The sequence below is a fragment of the Eurypyga helias genome, unplaced genomic scaffold, assembly GCF_000690775.1.
Source record: "Eurypyga helias isolate BGI_N326 unplaced genomic scaffold, ASM69077v1 scaffold12378, whole genome shotgun sequence".
Taxonomy (NCBI): Eukaryota; Metazoa; Chordata; class Aves; order Eurypygiformes; family Eurypygidae; genus Eurypyga; species Eurypyga helias.
In genome coordinates, this window is record NW_010266355.1 from 4,802 (window position 1) to 22,686 (window position 17,885).

At 48.3% G+C, this 17,885-nt stretch overlaps 2 protein-coding genes across 3 annotated transcripts in view; both read left to right on the top strand.

Moving 5' to 3' along the window:
• Positions 1 to 5,880, top strand: part of RBBP5 (retinoblastoma binding protein 5) — a 10,646-nt gene extending 4,766 nt beyond the window's left edge. Inside the window, exons 9-12 of one of the 2 annotated variants that reach the window (XM_010157045.1) lie at positions 320 to 389; positions 497 to 726; positions 1,299 to 1,493; positions 4,926 to 5,880. In XM_010157045.1, coding sequence (XP_010155347.1) covers positions 320 to 389; positions 497 to 726; positions 1,299 to 1,493; positions 4,926 to 4,954 — 524 coding nt within the window. In that variant the 3' untranslated portion in view covers positions 4,955 to 5,880. The remainder of the gene's footprint in view (positions 1 to 319; positions 390 to 496; positions 727 to 1,298; positions 1,494 to 4,925) is intronic. The other variant, XM_010157046.1, reaches the window with a different exon arrangement.
• A 2,400-nt stretch (positions 5,881 to 8,280) lies between these two features.
• On the top strand, positions 8,281 to 9,084 carry TMEM81 (transmembrane protein 81). The gene has a single exon (XM_010157056.1). The coding sequence runs from the start codon at positions 8,281 to 8,283 to the stop codon at positions 9,082 to 9,084; it is 804 nt and encodes a 267-aa protein (XP_010155358.1).
• Positions 9,085 to 17,885: the final 8,801 nt, after the last annotated feature.

Below are 17,885 nucleotides of genomic sequence, written 5' to 3' on the forward strand. Positions count from 1 at the left end.
AGTGTAGCGTTGGCTGCTGGGAATGAAGCATTAGAATAAATCTCATCAGATGTAGAACTAGTTCAGTGAAAACAAGACACTTAGAAGATTTAAATATATTATCTAGCTGCATTACTAATGTTTTGTAGCAATAGGTCTGTATTAAAACATGGAAAAATAAAAACCTGGTGAATTTAAGAGGTAATACTTTAGGTTTGTTTTCTGCTTTAATTCTTACTGCTGCCTGCTTAGACATTGAAGCACAGTCAGTAACATTATTTCTAAGTAATTTGGTCTTTTCCTTACTGTCTTTAATGCATCTTCTTTCCCTGGTTCTCAGGTGCTGATGCGGCAGAAGATGAAGAAGTGGATGTAACTAGTGTGGATCCCATCGCTGCCTTCTGTAGCAGGTGAAAGAGTATTTTGCTTAAAGCATGAATACAGAATAGATCGCTAGTGTTCCTTGTATAATATGGTGTAATAACCTCCTGTTAAATTAAATCTTTTTCCTTCACAGCGATGAAGAACTGGAGGACTCCAAGGCTCTGCTTTACTTGCCCATCGCTCCTGAGGTTGAAGATCCAGAAGAAAACCCCTATGGACCCCCACCAGATGCGGTTCAGAGTTCTCTAGCTGATGAGGGGATAGGTTCTGAGAAGAAGAGGCAGTCCTCCTCTGATGGCCCTCAGGCACCAAAGAAGAAGCCCAAAACCACCAACATTGAACTCCAAGGAGTACCTAACGATGGTGAGTAGATGCTGCTGTTGTGTCAGTGCCTGTTCTGCATCTGAGTTGGTTTTTAGCTTTGCCTGAAGACCAAAAATTCAGGTCACTCCTTAATTTTCTTCTTCCTTTGAAGTCACGTCTTACAACAGGTGACAACAGGAGAGGGTGGGGAGGCACTGGGACAGGTTGCCCAGAGAAGCTGTGGATGCCCCATTCCTGGAAGTGTCCAAGGCCAGGCTGGATGAGGCCTGGAGCAACCTGGTCTAGTGGAAGGTGTCCCTGCCCATGGCAGGGGGATTGGAACTCGATGATCTTTAAGGTCCCTTCCAACCCAAACCATTCTAGGATTCTAAGAGTTATTAATAGCTCCCAACTCTGCAAATGTGCTGGTGTTTTGCAAGCTAGGAGTGAGTAAAAGCATCCTGAAACTCTAACTCTTAATGCTGTAATTTTTAAATCTTGAAATGTTTGTAGTTTTGTTAACGTTTAAGTTTTGAAACTGTAATTTTCAATCCCCAACACCAAGGGCTGTGTGTGTTGGTAGAAGCATCTTAAGGGATAACGCCCTGTGCTAACACATTGTCTCTCCACAGAAGTCCATCCACTGCTGGGTGTGAAGGGAGATGGTAAATCCAAGAAGAAGCAAGCAGGCAGGCCTAAAGGATCAAAAGGTAAAGACAAAGATTCTCCATTTAAACCGAAACTCTACAAAGGGGACAGAGGTGCTTTACCTCTGGAAGGAGCAGCGAAGGGTAAAGTGCAGGCGGAGCTGGGACAGCCTTTGACAGGTAAGGAACCCAGCGTGAGCGTCGTTGCCTTGCTTGGTGGCCTTGCTTTGTACAGACCCTGACATAATACGGTCGCAGCACTTTGTCTTCCCAACTGGCACTTGCTCACTGAACGCTTAGCTGCTGTCAGGGATAGGCAAAATGTCACACTCTAGTGACAGTGCTTTCAGTTGGTCTGTTGGAACTGCTGCCCATGCCTGTGTTACTGCCTATAAAGGGTGTGTAGGGTTTTAATAGGGCCTGAGCACTATTTCAAAAGCAAAAAATCTTTTGATAACTTCAAGCTTTTCCATAACTTCGATCAACTCTTATATAAACTCTAATAATGTTGGGTTTTGGTGGGTCAGTTTTGAAGGGGGAGGAATGTCAGTAGTGAAGTTGTGCCATCCATGCTGGGCAGGTGGTGAGGAAAAGGTCCGTAAGCAGAACTGGGAAGTGGAGCATCGGGAACGGTGCATGTGATAAAAGAGGTAAAATTCAGGAGGTGATTTTTCTAGCTACGCAGCAGCCCTAGTGAAATTCCAGAAAGCCCAGCTGCTGTAAATGAGAGCAGGTTTTGGTGGACTTTTCTCCTTTTTTGTGTGTCCTGTTTTGGTGGCTGTGGGCTAGAACAGGACGGTTGCAGTCATCTTTGTGGGGGACCAGGCTTAGTCTCAGACTTCAGTGTGTCCTATCTGTCTCATTTGCTATTTCAGCTGCTTGTCTGGGAAAATTTCATTCGAATGCAGCAAACAAAGACCATGTTTGGATTGAGGTGATGTGGACTCTGTCTTCGATTATAATGAACAGCTCAGGGTTGATACATCACCAGTTTCAAAGACACAGTGTAACTGATATAGCAAATTTTGCATTTCCTTGAACTCAGCAGTTGCTGGTGTGGATTTTAGACTGAGCAGAAGTGATTTTATTTCCACCTTCCTTCCCTCACTGCTGGTCCTGTGCTCCTCACCTTACTCATTGTCCTTCCTGCTCAGCTCCTGTATGTTCCTTGTACCAGTACTGATAATTCCTGTTCGTGCAAAAAGGGAACGGGATGAAACTTAGTCTATACACGCAAAAACGTGTCGGGTGTTTTCTGGACTTCCGTGTAAACCTTTCATGTTGCACCTTGGAAAATCCAGAAATGAAACAGGCAGGAATAGCTTTAGGCCTTGTTTGTGGCCTGGGAGGTACCGATTAGCTTCTAGTGTCAGATTTACCAGACAGGGTGAGTTTCTTTCGATCTCTGAAGTCGTTAGGGGCATCCAGTGTGTTTTAAAGTCTGATAGTAAGGAGTTCTCTGGAGCGTGTGGATCCTCGGGTGTCTCTGCTGGCATTTCACGCATCCTGCCCGCTCTGTGGTGCCGTACCGGATGGACACCACCGGCTTGAAGTCCGCGTTAGTATATCCGTTAGTCTCATCAGCAGGCCCGTGGATTGCTTTCTTTTATCATGCTGCTAATTAACGTGACCGTATGCAAAAGGATGTAAATGAGAAAGGATCGTGCACTGGAAACGTAACAATGCGGCTCCCACAGCTGAAATGACTGAATTTCAGTCATTTGCTTCAAAATCCCGGTGCGGAGGGTTTTGACGTGGCCGTGTTGGAGTAGCTGTGTAAGCGGTCTGTTTTGGGAGCGGTAGTTTTAATAGCAAGTATTTTCATTCCAGCTCTTTGCAGGTACGTTCATGTAACTTTGTTTATCAGCTTGGTTTACTAATTTCCTCGATCTGCATGTGTAACCTCAGTGTACCTTCTCGCTGCTCGTCACTGCTGCACTGATCTGTTCTGAGAGCTGGGAAAGTAACACTCCCGTTTCCTCTAACATGTTTCCAGTGAAACGACGTTCTAGACTGACCCTTTCATGCTGTGTTTTAACACGTCCTTGCAAAGCCACGTTTGGGAGGATTTTGGTGCTGTTTTGCTTCTAACGCTCCCATGCAGTTGTTATAATATGGTCTGACTGGGCTAGAAAAGTGGGATTTGACTGCTGCTGAGCTTGGGATGTGCATACCTGCGCCACTGCAGTTAGCTTTGGGTTTTGGATGCTGTAAAATGGAAATTTTTGTTTTCCTATGAACAAATGGGTTGAGAGCCCAATTCCCCACTTACTTCACCCATCTACTGGGGATGGTAGAGCTTTCTAGTATTTACTTTTAGCCCTGGTTGTCTGTAAGCACTTTTAAGGTGCTTATCCATGGTGGTGGTGTTCAGCTTGATTGAGATCTCGGCTGATAATATTGCTGTGATGGACTCCTGTCTCTCTTTAGGACCTGTTATTGTGAGTTTCTGTGGTAGCGATGGATGCCCCATCCCTGGAAGTGTCCAAGGCCAGGCTGGATGAGGCTTGGAGCAACCTGGGCTAGTGGAAGGTGTCCATGCCCATGGCACGGGGTGGCCTTTCAGGTCCCTTCCAACCCAAACCACGCTGGGATTCTGTACCGTTGCCTTCAGAGGATCTAACAGATCCATGCGGTGGATCTCGGTAGCCAGTGTTGGAAATGTTTGTGTGAGTCGTGTTATAGCAAGAACAGGTTGTCCACTGAAAGAAACTGTCACTTGGATCTTTCCAAACTCACAGCAGTCTTGCAGTCCACGTCTGCCTTCGTTCTCTTTATGGCTCGCGCTCGCTTTGGGCAACCAGTTTTTTCGTGGGGTTGCTGGTGTCACACCACATGCAGATCCACACCTCCAGATTGAAACAGCCACCTGCCTGGGCTCCTGGAGCCAGGCTGCCTTTTTTGTCTGTCGCGCATGAAGCTGTTAATTCTGCTAGTTCCTTGGGCTGTTGCTTTCCGAAGTAACTCATCAGTCGCTGAAACAGTCACACGAAAACCATTTCTCTTCTGCAAACTGCTGATACGCCGTAACGCGGTGTCGTCCTGCAAGCTGCGTGGCTGGAGCTTGGAGCCCAGTGCAAGTGTGTCTGAGTCGCTGTGCTGTGCAGTCGGGCAGTAAACCTCTTAATCTTAAAGCTGCTGTTGTCAAGATCAGGTTTCAGTATAAACAAACTGAGAAGTTTAATCCATTTTATACTTTTAGAAGAAAATCTTACCGCAGTCAGGTTTAACCCAAACGTAGGTGAAACTTACCTTCAGTTGTGCTTTTGCTCTGGGATTTTTGGGATTTGATTAATCAAAAAAATTGACACCAGGTAAGTTTGCTTGCAGCTTTGTGGAGTAAAAGCTCCAAGTTCCTTAGTCACCTGGTCCACGCCGGCGCCCGAGATCTCAGATGCGAACGCAGAAGGACTGGGGGGTCTTAATTTGTCATAGGTAGTGCCTTGGTAATGTCTCATTCTGAAAACAACGCCTCTCTCTACAAAATCTTGTTCTCTGTCTCTTCTTTTTTTTTTTTTCCTGGAAATGCTGCCGTGTTTGGTGGTCTTTGGTTTCTGGTAACATCTGTTTGAGTCTGGTTACTTATTTTTCACCTGTCTTTGATTTCTTTAGCAGGTGGTGCAATCTCAGAATTGCTATGAAGACACTCTTCTTTATCTTCCTGTATTCTTTCCTATATTGGCACCGTAATGTGGAAAATAGATGAAATGCTTAGTCAGAGTGGACTGACTAATACAGCAGACTGTTCATGGATTCAGGGAGTGACTTTTGTAAGACATGGAAGAGGAAACGGCCTTCATTCCTCCTTAACTGCCTCTTCGTCGAACAGTGTGAGATGCTGACTCTCAGGTCGTGCCGTTTGCAAAGAGACTGACTGGACTGCGTTTGTGTTGACAGACGTAACTGTTTCGGAAGGGAGCTGGTACCCGACACTGCCACTCCACAGCTGATCAGCCATTGGCTTTTAAATATATATATATTTTTGTGTTTTGTTCCTGGATTGAAGAATTCCCAAAGCGTGTATTTTTATTCCTGATGCTGTCTGACTGTGTATCCTGCAAACTTCCCCTTCTTGGCTGTTGATTTTGGTTTCGGTGAGCCGTGAGCCCTTTGTGCCAGCTGCATTCCCTCCCCAGCTTTTCTTAGCCCAGCGTGACGTCTCCTGGGCTGCCGTGCTCAGCGAAGCATCGCTGCCGATCGCGTGCCAGGGCTGCTTTCACCTCAAGGGGATAGAGAGCTAATGGGAAGCACCAAGACACCCTCGGAAGTCTGCAAAGAGTGAAACCTTTGTATTGGGAGTACTTTAGACATGAAGGATGACTCCCCTTATGGGAAAAGGGACAAGTGAAAGTAGCTCTAGATAAACTACTCACTCTATGTGCTTGCTGTGACACGAAAAGCTGTGCTGGCGGTTTCTTTCTGTCCTTGCAAGTGTGTTTGTTCTGTTGCTTTCCCTTGAGATGCCCTTCCAGAAACAACTGGTTTCCTCCTCAGCTGGTGGTGCTGGCAGGCAGAGGGGAAACAGAGCCAGTATTTCTCTGAACTGGAAGTGTTTCATTATTCCTGCCCCCCACACACACTCCTGGATCGAGAAGGGAAGGAAGACGAATGCTAACAGCTCATGCCCAGCCGTGCTTTCACCTTTTCCTCCTTAAAGATTGTTGTAATGTTTTCCTTGTGGGACTGGGAAGAAATGCTTTCTCGACCCTCTTCCTACAGCCTGACACCTCTCTCTACTAGACCAACTGCCTGGGAAAGGAAAGTTTTCATTCCTAATGCCCCTTGTTTTGTAGACTTTCATGGTTCCTATGCCATTACTTTCAGTATTTCCCCAGTTGTAATTATTGAGATTATCACCACGTATTTAAATTTTCAAAGTATCCTGGAGACATTAAAAGCCAGGAAGAGGAGTCATGAAGAGGTTTATTAACTTGCAGTCAGAAGTGTGCAGTAGTTGCCTGAGATGTAAGCGTGGGAGGAGAGGAGACACTTTAAATCAGTAGGTTTTTGAAAAAATGGGGCGTTTTCATTTCCAGCTTTGGTACAGTGGCCTGCTTCACCATTCCCATAGTGGTTTTCTTTGTCCTTTCTGCTTGTAGGATGACTCGCATCTTCCCTGGAAAGCTGTTCTGTAAATCCACCGCTGTGTGGTGGGGCTGAGCCCACAAGCTTTAAAAGATGCACAGGCAATGGTTCTCTAGATTACTTTAAAGCATATAATTTGCCGCAGCCTCCAGCCTTCGTTTCTGTTAAAACTGCTCTGTACAGTGTATATGTCCTCGGTTTATCTTCTTCCACCTTCTATTTTATTTTGTGGTATCTGTAGTTTTGTACAATATTTGTCGGATACTGGTAGTTTATAGCAGTGATGTTAGTTTTTTGTGTTTGTAAATAAAGAGGTATGTTTTATTTCCTAACCTCCATGGGTAAGTCTTGGCTTTTCCATACTTCCGTGATTGTTTATATGGTGACAATGTTTAGGAATCCTCCCAGGCAGGTCCGCTGCCAAGGCAACCACTGTGCCTTCGCCGCTGCTGGGGTGGTGTGTTTGGGTTTTGTGGGGTGGCATTTGGTTGAGGATCTCTTTTCCAAGGGACAGGAGGAAGTCTGTGGGCTGATAAAAGCCCTGCGTACCCCAGTGCAGCTTGGGCTCTCGGATACGTGTGAAAGGGGACCGGAACACAGAGCGTGCCGGGGGCAGAGTGCACCTCGAGGGAAACAGTGTGGAGAATCCACATGCTAGAAGTCTTCATTTTAATGAATTAAGGATTGCTAAGGAGAGAGGTATGGATATTCATTAGCAGAGCTGTTGAAGAACATGGCAGTCCATATCCTTTCCCAATCCGTAATGCAGTTGCTGGGAAGGAGACGGGGAATACTGAACTGGCTTGACCACAGTTCCGTTACGCCATCAAAAATAATGTAACTTGGATCTTTTTACATGAAGAAGTTTTTTAGTAGTGCATCATCCTTTGGGAACGCTTGAGCACTAAGGGAATTATTCTGGGTGTATGAGTGGTTTCTGTTTACAGACACACCGGTCAAATGTGGAGATTTTTGGCTCAGCTCACTCTGGGGAGTCAGCGGCTGCACGTGACGCAGCACGGGGCCCAGGCTCGCGCTGATGCCGCAAGGCCAGCGCTGTTGGATCCCTCGAGTCTGACGGGGGGTGTCACGAGCCTGACACGGTGCTTTTATGCTGAGTCCTCACCCCAGAGGGCTGGCTTCGGCCTCAGGCGTAGGGGAGTTCTTTGTTCTCCCTCGGAAGGTCTGGGGCTGCGTTCTGACTGGCAGCTGGATTGTGACATCGGCACCGCTCTGATGGTCGTGAGCTCACTGAGGTGGATACCGTCAGTGATAAAACACTCTTCAGCTGGCCTTTGATGGCAGTGCCGTCAGACTATCCAGAGGTTGAAATGTGTTCCTGATCTCGGTGATTTATAGTACTTTAGATTTTGGGGTATGCATATATAAGACAGAGCTGTATAGGTGCTGTGTAAGGAATTAGGGTTTCCTGATGCTCAACAATGTTATTTTAAAGTAGTGATTGCTTATATTGTTTCGTAGTTTGGGAAAACTAAACTGGATCAATACTACTTTACAGTGGAAATTGATCTATAGTAGTATGTAAAACCTTACAGAGAAGGGAGGGCTCATCTTTTTTAAATTGTCAGCATATCCAAGTTGCTGGAATATAGCAGATTAAAACATTCTGCTGCCCTGTTGCAAGAAAGGGAATTCACAATTTACATTCTGACCGGTACAGTGAAGTGTTGCATCTTTTCCAGCTGTGCTGTGCTTCAAGCCTGTCAAAGGATTTTTCCAGCTGGAAGGATTAGGTCTTGAAGATGGTGCTGGTGGGATTTCAGAAACACTTAATCCGAAGATTTACAAAGTCTGATTTTTGTCTTGTTTTGACTCCTGAATCTGCGTGGCTGTAGAAAGCAGCGCATCCGATAACCCTGATATGAAGACCTTGGGGAACAGCAGCATCCTTGGGACGTTATCTTGCGTTTTCTGTCTGCCTCTGGTAGTTTCCTTCGAAGGAGTTACCATCCCGGCAGAGCTGAAGTCGGCCGTAGCGAAAGTCACCGTCAACGTGACTTCCTGCAGTGCCACTTGTGGCCTGGGCTTCAGGCTGGAGGAGATGTGCGAGATCACTCCCGCCGGAGAGAGGAGGAATTGTACCGTGCGCAGGTCTGAATGCCTGACCAACTGGGTTTGTGGCTTGCTCCACTTCACCGTCCCTGCGGGCAAACCCTTCCAGATCAGCTGCCTGAGCTCGGCTGTGGCTGGCGTTGGTAGCCGAGGCTATAGCTACGCGTGGAGGCTTGCCCACGGCCTTATCACCACCAACGATGTGCTGTTCAAACCTTTCAAAAACCCCCATTCGGTCGTCAGATTCTCCCCTACCAGAGAGTCTGATGCGGGGACTTACCGCTGTGACGTGGGGATGGTGAAGACGTTCAGAGTCATTCAAAGGGTCTACTTCGGGGTCAGAGTGATCCGCGAGGACTTGGTGAATCTGAACTTTCAAAAATCCCTGACCTGGGAACAGAAGTTGGCAGCGAGCAAGGAGGAAGGCAAACCAGACAACAGCAACAGCGACGGCACGCAAGAGCAGCCTCGCTTTTGGCAAGGAGACTTGTTCTACGAAGCCTTGGTGGGAGTTGGAAGTGGATTGATAGGAGGGGTCTTGGTGAGCATGGCTCTCTGCTGCTTGCTGAAGATTTTGAGGAGGAGAGCTGCAGCAAAATGCACTCGGATTTAATGCAATTACTCGTCTCTGTCTCTATTAGTAGTGATGTGGTATTTCAGGTGTTTTGTGGTACTTCCCCAGCAGGAGGTGTGTAGAAGGAAGGATGCTTTCAAGGTGGGCCTACAAACCAGGTTTCCTGGCTGGCTGCTGCCCTTTCCATCCAATCCAGGTGGTCTGGTCTCAGCAGCCGTGGGACAGTTTGGGCATGAGGGGTGGGCCACCACCGCCTGCTTCCTCTAGAGAGATTTATCTCCCTCTGCCCGAGCCCAGAAAACACTGAAGTGTCTCCAAGCGATATCCTGGAGCTTGCCCAGTTTCCTTTGTAGTGTGGAACAGCGAAGCGGGCAGCATTGGGTAACAAGCAGACCTTCAGTTTGAGCACTGCTGCTTAGGAATGTAACTGGGTGGTTTTAATCATGACTCAGAGCTGAGCTCATTCCTAAAATCCTTAAAGGAGGAGGAAGGGAAGAGTTCAGTGGGCTTGTGGAGCTTTCATTTTTCCTGGTGATTAAGCATAATACCTGCAGCAACTCAGTAGGGAGTATTGTTTCCCCCTTGGTAGCAGAATCCACAGAGGGACCTATTAAGTACCTTCTCTTTCTACTTTCTTATTTTACAGTAAACAACTATATTTACTAAGAGCTTCCTTTTTTTTTTTTTCTGTGAACTGAAGTACAGGAATGCATAGCAGATCCAATTCTGGGAAAATAATGATACGACTAGCAGGAAAGATTGAAGCATACTATTATTTTTTTAACCAAAACAACAAAAGCTTTAATGCAGAAAGAGATGGATATAGAAGTAACAACTTTATTTGCAGAGGATCCTGTATGAAAAACCCAGCCTGAAGTGCACTGAGCCCAATCTTCATGTGAAGAGGGTAAAACGTGTGTCAGAGCAATGATCAGTGGGCCCTGGGGTTGTCGCTGGGTTCGAGTGGAGGAGGAAGCTTGTCGTTGGGCTGGAATTCCCAGTTTGTGGTTCTGAGTTTTCCGTCTTTCTGCGGGAGACGTCAATGGGCACAGTCCCTAGCAGAAGTTTGGAAATGCTGGGGGCAACCATTCTGCAGTGACAAGATGCTTTTGGGAAGATGCGGGGTCCTTTCCTGATGCCTGGGCTGACTCTGGGAAGGGACTGTGGGGGTTGCCACCCAGCTGTGACAGCAAGGGACTGTGTGTCCTCTCTGGTGACCCGGTCCCATGGGGCAGATGCTCCTAGATGGTGATCCAGTTGTCCAAGATCGTCTTGCTTCTGTTTTTCATCCGTTTCCTCTGACTCAGCTCCACGATACTGAAGTTTCTGCTGTGCTCAGTGCTGGCCTTGTCTTCGCTCAGCTGCTCTCTCTGGCTCTGCAGTGCTTTTCCCTGCTTCTGTTCCTTGGCCAGGAGCATCTGCTGCTTTCTCTGAGCCTTATTCCGCTATTTCCCAGTCTTGAGCTTGCTGAGGGCATTGCTGCTTCCCTGCTCTGAAGTCTGGGTAGCAGTCAGGCATTCGGGGAGGCTCCTGGGCAGACTTCTGCCTGTGCACTTCCAGTGTAATCTGTTCCCTCGTGCTCTGGAGTATTCCTAGGACCCCTGTAAGCTGGCTCCAGAGACAGCTTTCCCACTGACCAGGTTAGAATGAGGGTGGATGACAAAATAGTCCATTCACCTTGTGTTAATGCAGGAGGCCTTCGCCTTGCCAAAGAGCTCCCCTGTCCCTGAGACAGAGTTACCTGCTCAGAGGCTCAGCAGTATCTCCCCGAGCGGGGGACAGAGATTCGTGTAGGTGGGGCTCTTCATCGCTTCCTCATTCTGCTGCAGGGATGGGAGATGAAATCAGATCTTCGTATTTCAAGTGTGCTTATAAGATCAGGATGAAAAAAAGTGACAGTAAACTCCATGTTTCGCCTTGGTTTGCTGCTAATCTGCCCCCTTGATACGTGCGTTAGGTTATCTGGCTTCTTTTACCTTAAAAACGAATCAACTTGGCTAAAACCACTGCAAGCCTCTTCTAGGCAGGGTGAAGCACGTTGACTCAGCCTTTTGCCCAGATTAACAGCACGTTGACCAAACTCTGCATCCAATGAGCCCTGGATTTCTGTCCTGCGAAACTCTTCTCACCCCTGGGAAACTCCTCTTTCCGCAGCCTGGAAAAAGCAGCAGCACCACGCACCCATGTTTCAGCCTCCTCGGGAGCTGCTGCCTGCATTCAGCAGGTCCAGATCTCTCCTGTCTGGGGGTGTCTGAGCGGCAGGTGCCCGTAGCCCACATCCCAGCCCATAGCCCATATCCCAGCATGTGCAAAGAGCACCCACCCTTTTTAGTACGTATAAGCAAAAATGCAAACAGTTAATGAAAAGTGAAATAGGCACTTTCCACGCGCCCCCAACTTCCTGAGCTCTTTTTGCCTACTGAACATGAAGAAACGGGCAATTGAACTTCATAAATGAGAGAGACCCATCACAGCAGAGAGGAAGCTGCATGCTGCTCCTCTTGTCCTGTCCATTTTGCTGCCTGGGAGGAGACCTCCGGAACAGGCATGTGCTGGGATTGGGAGCTAATATTTAAAATCAACAAAGAGAAGTTGGCCCATCTGGAAGAGCCTCTCTGCTCTTTGTCATGTAAATTCTGCTTGCATCCTGTGGGCAGCTGCATTTAAAAATGCAGCAAGATTATATGAAGGCTCCAGGACAATCCATTTTCTCACTGCTTAGCTGAGGAGGTCAGACTGAGAGCCAAAAGGTCCTTCTTCATTTTACTGTGTTCTCACTTTTTTTTTTTTCCCCCTGAGGGGAGCCAGATGCCCAGAGCAGGAAAGATTAATACATTTTTTTAATGCTTATTTTAAGATAGAGGGCTGTGATGGACACTGTGGGTCCAGCTATCAGAAGGGATGGGGCTGGGCCTCTTATTGCCATAGTTACTGTTTGAAATGGCACTTTTCCTCCCATGCTTGCTGAGTTTTGCAGCTATCTGAAGGACGTTGGCTGTGTATCGTTAGCAGGTCTGCCAGGGGATGGCGTGGAGGAAGGGACAGCAGTCTGAGCAGGGGGGAAGGAAGGTCACAAAAAGGGAATAGGGGGGGTCAGAGGTACAGGGAGGTCAGTGAAAGCAGCTGAAGCAAGGACCCTTCCAAGCAGGATACTCTCCCCATCCCTACATTTCTTCTGTTTCTTCTTGCATTATGCATGTTTTCTTAGTCACTGCCCCTGTTCTTCCCAACAGAGCTGGCTGAATTGCAGAAAAAAGCATCTCTCTCTGCTCTGAATTGGTAATATGGTGCCTAAACTTCCTTCTCCCACCCTTGGCCAGTCTGCCTCGCCTGCAGGAGAGGATGGCAGGACTCCATGCAAACCCTGCCTGCCACCACTTCCCAGCTGGAGGGGTTTTTGTGGCACAAACTTCTACTGCCTGCTCCCAGTCCTGAGGATCAGGAAGCAATTAGCGTTGTACATACTAAAGCCAGACAGATTGTGTGAGGGAGGAAGTCAATTTGCTAATGGCATTAGCACTTGGAGAGAAGGAGGTGGTAACAGAATGGCGAGGCACAGGGCAGCTGTTTAAATTGCTGTTAGCTACTGAAGCTTATCTAAATTGAGTAACTCGATTGCCTTAACTGCTGGAACTTGAGTGGCAGCAAAGAGGAAAACAAACCCCATATGCTGCTTTTGCACCAAAGTGGGGCTGTCTGACTCTTCCATCCTCTGCACGTGGATCCGTGTGGATTCTTTGATTTGCTCCTGCGGTTGCTGGCGGCAGTTCCACGATCTGCCGGGGTATGTTGAACAGTGCGGCTCTCGGGCTGCCGTGGTCTTGTACTCCCTTTCCTACTCGCTGCTGCTTTTCCTCTCCCTTGTGTAGGCAGCAAACGTTGAAACCCAACCATGTAAGACCTCGAAACAAGAAATCCTTTAAAATGCCTGTGGGGAATAACGGAGAGGGTGTTTCCTCAGGTGGGCTGCACACCATTAGCTCTGGGGGAGATTCCTTTTCATTCTCAGAGTGCTGTTGATACCAGTTTTAGTGGATTTGCTTGAACTCTCTTTAAACAAAGGAGCAGTGAACCAATTCAGCCACCCTCCCCTCCAGGAAAGGCCCCAAACAACTCATACAGATTTGAACTTTATGTGAAAATGCCGAAACTTTCAGAGAAAGTCATCTATTTCCCCTTTTTGTGTAGGAAAATACCTCTCTTGGGACCGGGCCTGCCAAAATATGGCAGCAAGGGCTGTACTCATAGTGCCTACAGCCTTAATGCCAGCAGCCTGTGTAGGAGCCTTTGCTGGAAGCACCTGGACACTCCTGGATGAACTGGTTTGTGTTCTCACACACAGCGGGGCTGTCGGGAGGTGGTAGTGGTCTGCTGGTGCTGGCTCTCGGGGACCGAGGGGCGGAAGCGATGCCTCGCAGCATCCCCCACCCCGTGCTCGTGCCGCACGGCTTTTCGGCGTGCCCTCCCCGCCGGACTGCGCTTGGCTTGCGGGTAGGACCTGCCTCTTTGTCAGCGCCGATCCGTTTGTCCCCTTGATTAAGTGCAGCGGCACTTAATGATGGCTCTTGAGAAAGCAGGAGTGCCCTTCTGGGGGATGAACTGGGGAGGGATTCATCTTAGTCTCGGCTGCTCCCTGCTGTTTTCTTTAATGATGCTGCCCCCACCTTTACAAAGCCCCTTTGCAGCATAAATCCCTGAGCTAATTATGGCCTCGGTGATGAGCAGCCTCGCCTGCAGCTCTGCGGGGCACGGGGCGCAGGGGCTGGAGCCTGCCTGGGGTCTGAGCGCATCTGAGCCCAGCCTCTTCGGGCCCTTTGTCAGGTCTGTTTGCCATCGGCACCCGGAGGTCAGGGGCTGGGCAGTGTTATATGGCAGCCAGGATCACTGGTCACCTCAAGCTGGGGGTGGCTGTAGCGTCTGGGAAAAGGAGGAGCAGGTCCATCCCTCCATCCTTAGGGGGTCAGAGGGGGTCTTGGAAGCACATCCCGCTGCAGCCAGTACCAGAGTGCCCCTCTGTACCCCATGGCCTAGCATGGTGTTTCTTCTAGGGGCTGTATGAAAGCAAACGCATCCAGGGCGGGCTGGACCTGGTACTGCTAAGCCCAATTTCTTGTCTGTCCACTCTGCAGCGTGACAGCATCTGGCCTCGGCTGAACTCCAGCGGAGACCCCCTGGCCTGTCCCATGGCCTGTCATCTCTAGCTGATCTCTTGACATCCTTCCCAAAGGTAGAAGGGAGCCAGGAGATGGTTTTTTTTAAGGCCAGAAGGAATGACTGTGATGAATTCATCTGACATAACGTAGATGAAGTGATTTCATGCAGCGCTTCCTGCAACGAAGGAAATTATTTTCTCTAATGGAAGTGAACCTTTGCGAGCCTGCTACCTAGTGGATATCTTTCCTGGAAGCCTTCCAGCCTTGGTTTAAAGGCTGTGATTGATGATGAAGCTTTTTGGCAGGCTATTCCAACAATCAGTTACCCTTTCTGCTAATAAGGCTCATGAAATTTGTGAGTTTTCTAGCGTTACTTCCTAGCCATTGAAATACCAGCCAGAGGGAGCACATTATATTAACACCTCTAACTCAACACCCGCAATTCCTTGCTCCACGGACTCTCCTCTTTTGGTCAGTTATCGCTGACATGGGATAGAATTTGAGCTTGGTGTATCTTAATCAACTGAACTTTTGCGGAGGGGCCCAGCTCCGTGCAGACGGGGTCTCACGGGGCTCCTTGTTTGTATTAGTACATGCAAGCGGTAGTCAGGAAAAATACAGTCCTGGGCAGGGGGATGCCTGAGCAAGCAAGGTGCTGATGGCAGTTACAGCAGGACAGAAGTACTCCAGACTCCAGTAGTTGTCTAAAGTCCCCAAGATCTTTATTTATGAACTGCGTGCTACTGTAGCCAATAAATAACCATGATTACAGTCAGTACTGTATGCTTACAATGCTTCCCGTTTGGTTTTCTTAAAAAAATAACGTACAACAAAATTACTGAGGAGAAAACTGCCCTTTTTGGGTGTGATGAAGCTGGATTAAAATATTCACAGCAGAGGGGTTTTGTGATGGGGGATAGCATTGCAGGTTTAGAGCAGATGAGATTTAGGACCCTCCCCAAGGCGTTGGCTGAATGTGATGCTTGTGTTACCCAGCTGATTCCTTGGGCAAAGATACGAGTGTCTCCCATTCAGGGCACAACACTTAACATGTCCTGCTGCAGGTGTAAGCTGTTCCCGATTCAGAGTCATACAGCTGAGTGCTGAATTTAGCCCAGACAGCCTAAAACCAGAAGCTCAATCTTCAGTCTGCCAGTTCAGTAGTACTGGGTAGGAGATTGTTTTATGTTAAATAGGAATAAATCAGAACTCTTCTCACTTGGGAGTCTCAAAGCATTTCACCTTGTTGCATACTCCTTACAGCACCCTCGTCAGGTTGGTTTTTACTACTGGCAGGTAGGACGGACCCTGTGAACTTTGACTTTCCTTAGGAGCTGTTGCTGTGCTGAGAACAAAACCCATGGCTCTTGGCTCATCCCTGGAAGTACATCTCTAAAGGAGATCCTCAGAACAATTAAATGTAGGGAATTCTTAATGAGGTGGGAAATTGATTTGCAACTTAATGCAGTAGTGTAAACCCAATAAACTCTGTTAAGATGTTGAAATCCAAGTTTTCTCCCCCCATCTCTGAACACCCTTCCTTTTCAACCCCTGTGCTACTTTTTGGGAAGCTCCAACTTGCTTTACAGTAGGCTTCTTCCACCTATTTTTCTCCTTTTGGTGGCTGTGGCTGGGCTTTATATGTGGGATTTTATAGCCTGGGTAATATTTAACTAGGTACAAATGCGGCATTTGAACGTGCAGATCCTTTTCTGTGGGTCACCTAACGCCCCGGTAAATAAAAGAGCTGAATGAGCTGCCCAAGACAAGGCAGTTTTTGTCTTAACATGGCTTGTGTCTATTCAAAAACAGAGCTGTCTTGTCTGGAGCGGGGTTTAGCCTGTAACCGTCTGGGCCTGAACTTGGCCTTTCTCAAAACCCAAGGTGTTTCCCTGCGCTTGCCTGTCACGTTTCGTAACGTGCCCCTATCTCTTCTGCCCTGCAGCTTTGGACTATCAGTGAATTCCCCCAAAATTTTCAAAAAAATCTGCAGCAAGTAGTGAAATAATTGCTTGGAGCCGCAGATGGAGTCAGTGCTGGGATTAGAGCAAGTGGTTGTAAGGCCACTGTGGTTATCACTAGGTTGTACCTCTTTGCTTCTGTGTTTAATCCTTAAAACGTTGCAAAGGCTGAGCTGTGTTTTGAGTTAAAATGCATGCTGATGAAACTGTATGTAGCCATGATTTACCTTTCCAAGAAAGAGGCATAGCCTGAATTCAGGTTGGAGACATTTAACTTTCAAGGGGATCTGCTTGTCACTTGGAGGCTTTAGAAAACACTGTCCCATCAGTTTTACAAATTGGAGTGTATTCAGTGCAGAGCAGTGCTAACTGGGTCATTTAAAATCCAACTCATGTAGCTTTTCACTTACATAAAACGTGCCTGCGGTCTGGTTTATCACAGATGTGTGTGGAAAATGCATTAACCTTCCCAGGGAAACGTGGTATAAACCCCAGTGTCGTTGCAGCGTTTAGGGACTGTTTTTTCCATGCCATAAAGTGTCTCGCTTTCCAACGCTGTAAAGTTCAGTGAAACAGAGAAAGCCACTGGTGTTGCCAGGCACACGGGGAAGCGTCTGTTGAGCCGGAGTTTGGGTGGGAGACGTAGCATCGCCGGCGTGGGCGGACCTAGGCGGATGCTGAGCCTCAGCCGATGTCACAGGAGTGCCGTGCTCTGCTTGGCTCACTTGTGAGAGTCCATCCAGCACGGGGTCCATCAAGGCACGTTCTTCTTAGCGTGAGGTGTCTGGTGTGCACCCCCTGAAGGGCCTTAGCTGTGTCCGTGGGCACGCAGGCGTAGCAGCCCCTTGGGAGAGGCTGTGGAGTCTCCTCTGGAGAACCCTCCCGGATGCATTCCTGGCCAGCCTGCTCAAGGTGAACCTGCTTCGGCAGTGGGGCTGGACTAGATGTTCTCCGAAGGTCCCTTCCAGCCCTGACCAGCCTGTGATCCTGCCCTGGATGGAGATGCGCCATGGGGCGAACACAGCTGGCCTCACACGGGCTGTGCCTGAAACCAGCATGAGCCTGGTCCCTGCAGCTGGGCTCTGCACCGGAGCAGCAGTCCTGCTCGGCAGTTCCTCCTCAGGAGTGCCGCAAGGTTCTTCAGCACGAGGGACTTCTGTTCCGCTCCCCCCTTGCAGCGTGCTGGCTGCTCCGCAGGGTTGGACCTCGGGTGCCTCCGGCCTCTGCACCTCCGGTCGGTGAAGGCCCTGGGCACGTCATTGATCCTTGCTGCTTTCGTTTGCTCCTCTCCTGGATCAGGGCTGCAGTGGGTGTCATCCAGCAGTGCTCCGAAGCTCCATAGGTCTGGTTCATGCCTCCTATATACTGTCATTATGGCTGCTGCCAGTTCTGCGTATCGGTCAGGAAAATGTTGCCCAAGCCTTAATTTGCTTTGCTTTTGAGCTAACACTGAATTCCTAATTCTCCTTTCATCCCATCTTTCCTGGGAGAAAGGCTGAAGACCCAGCAAGATGGAGGTGATAACAAAAAGGCTGAATTAACAACATAAAATATTTTGCCGAACAAAGCTTGCAGGCATCAATAAAAATATTTTAAAATCTTCAAGAACATAAATCATACAAAAATAGAATTTATATTTAGCTGTTGTCTCGACCTGCTAGAAGGGACTGAGGGGGTAATTCATGGAGAGCTGCAGGGGGACACGGAGGAAGCTCGGGCCAGGCTG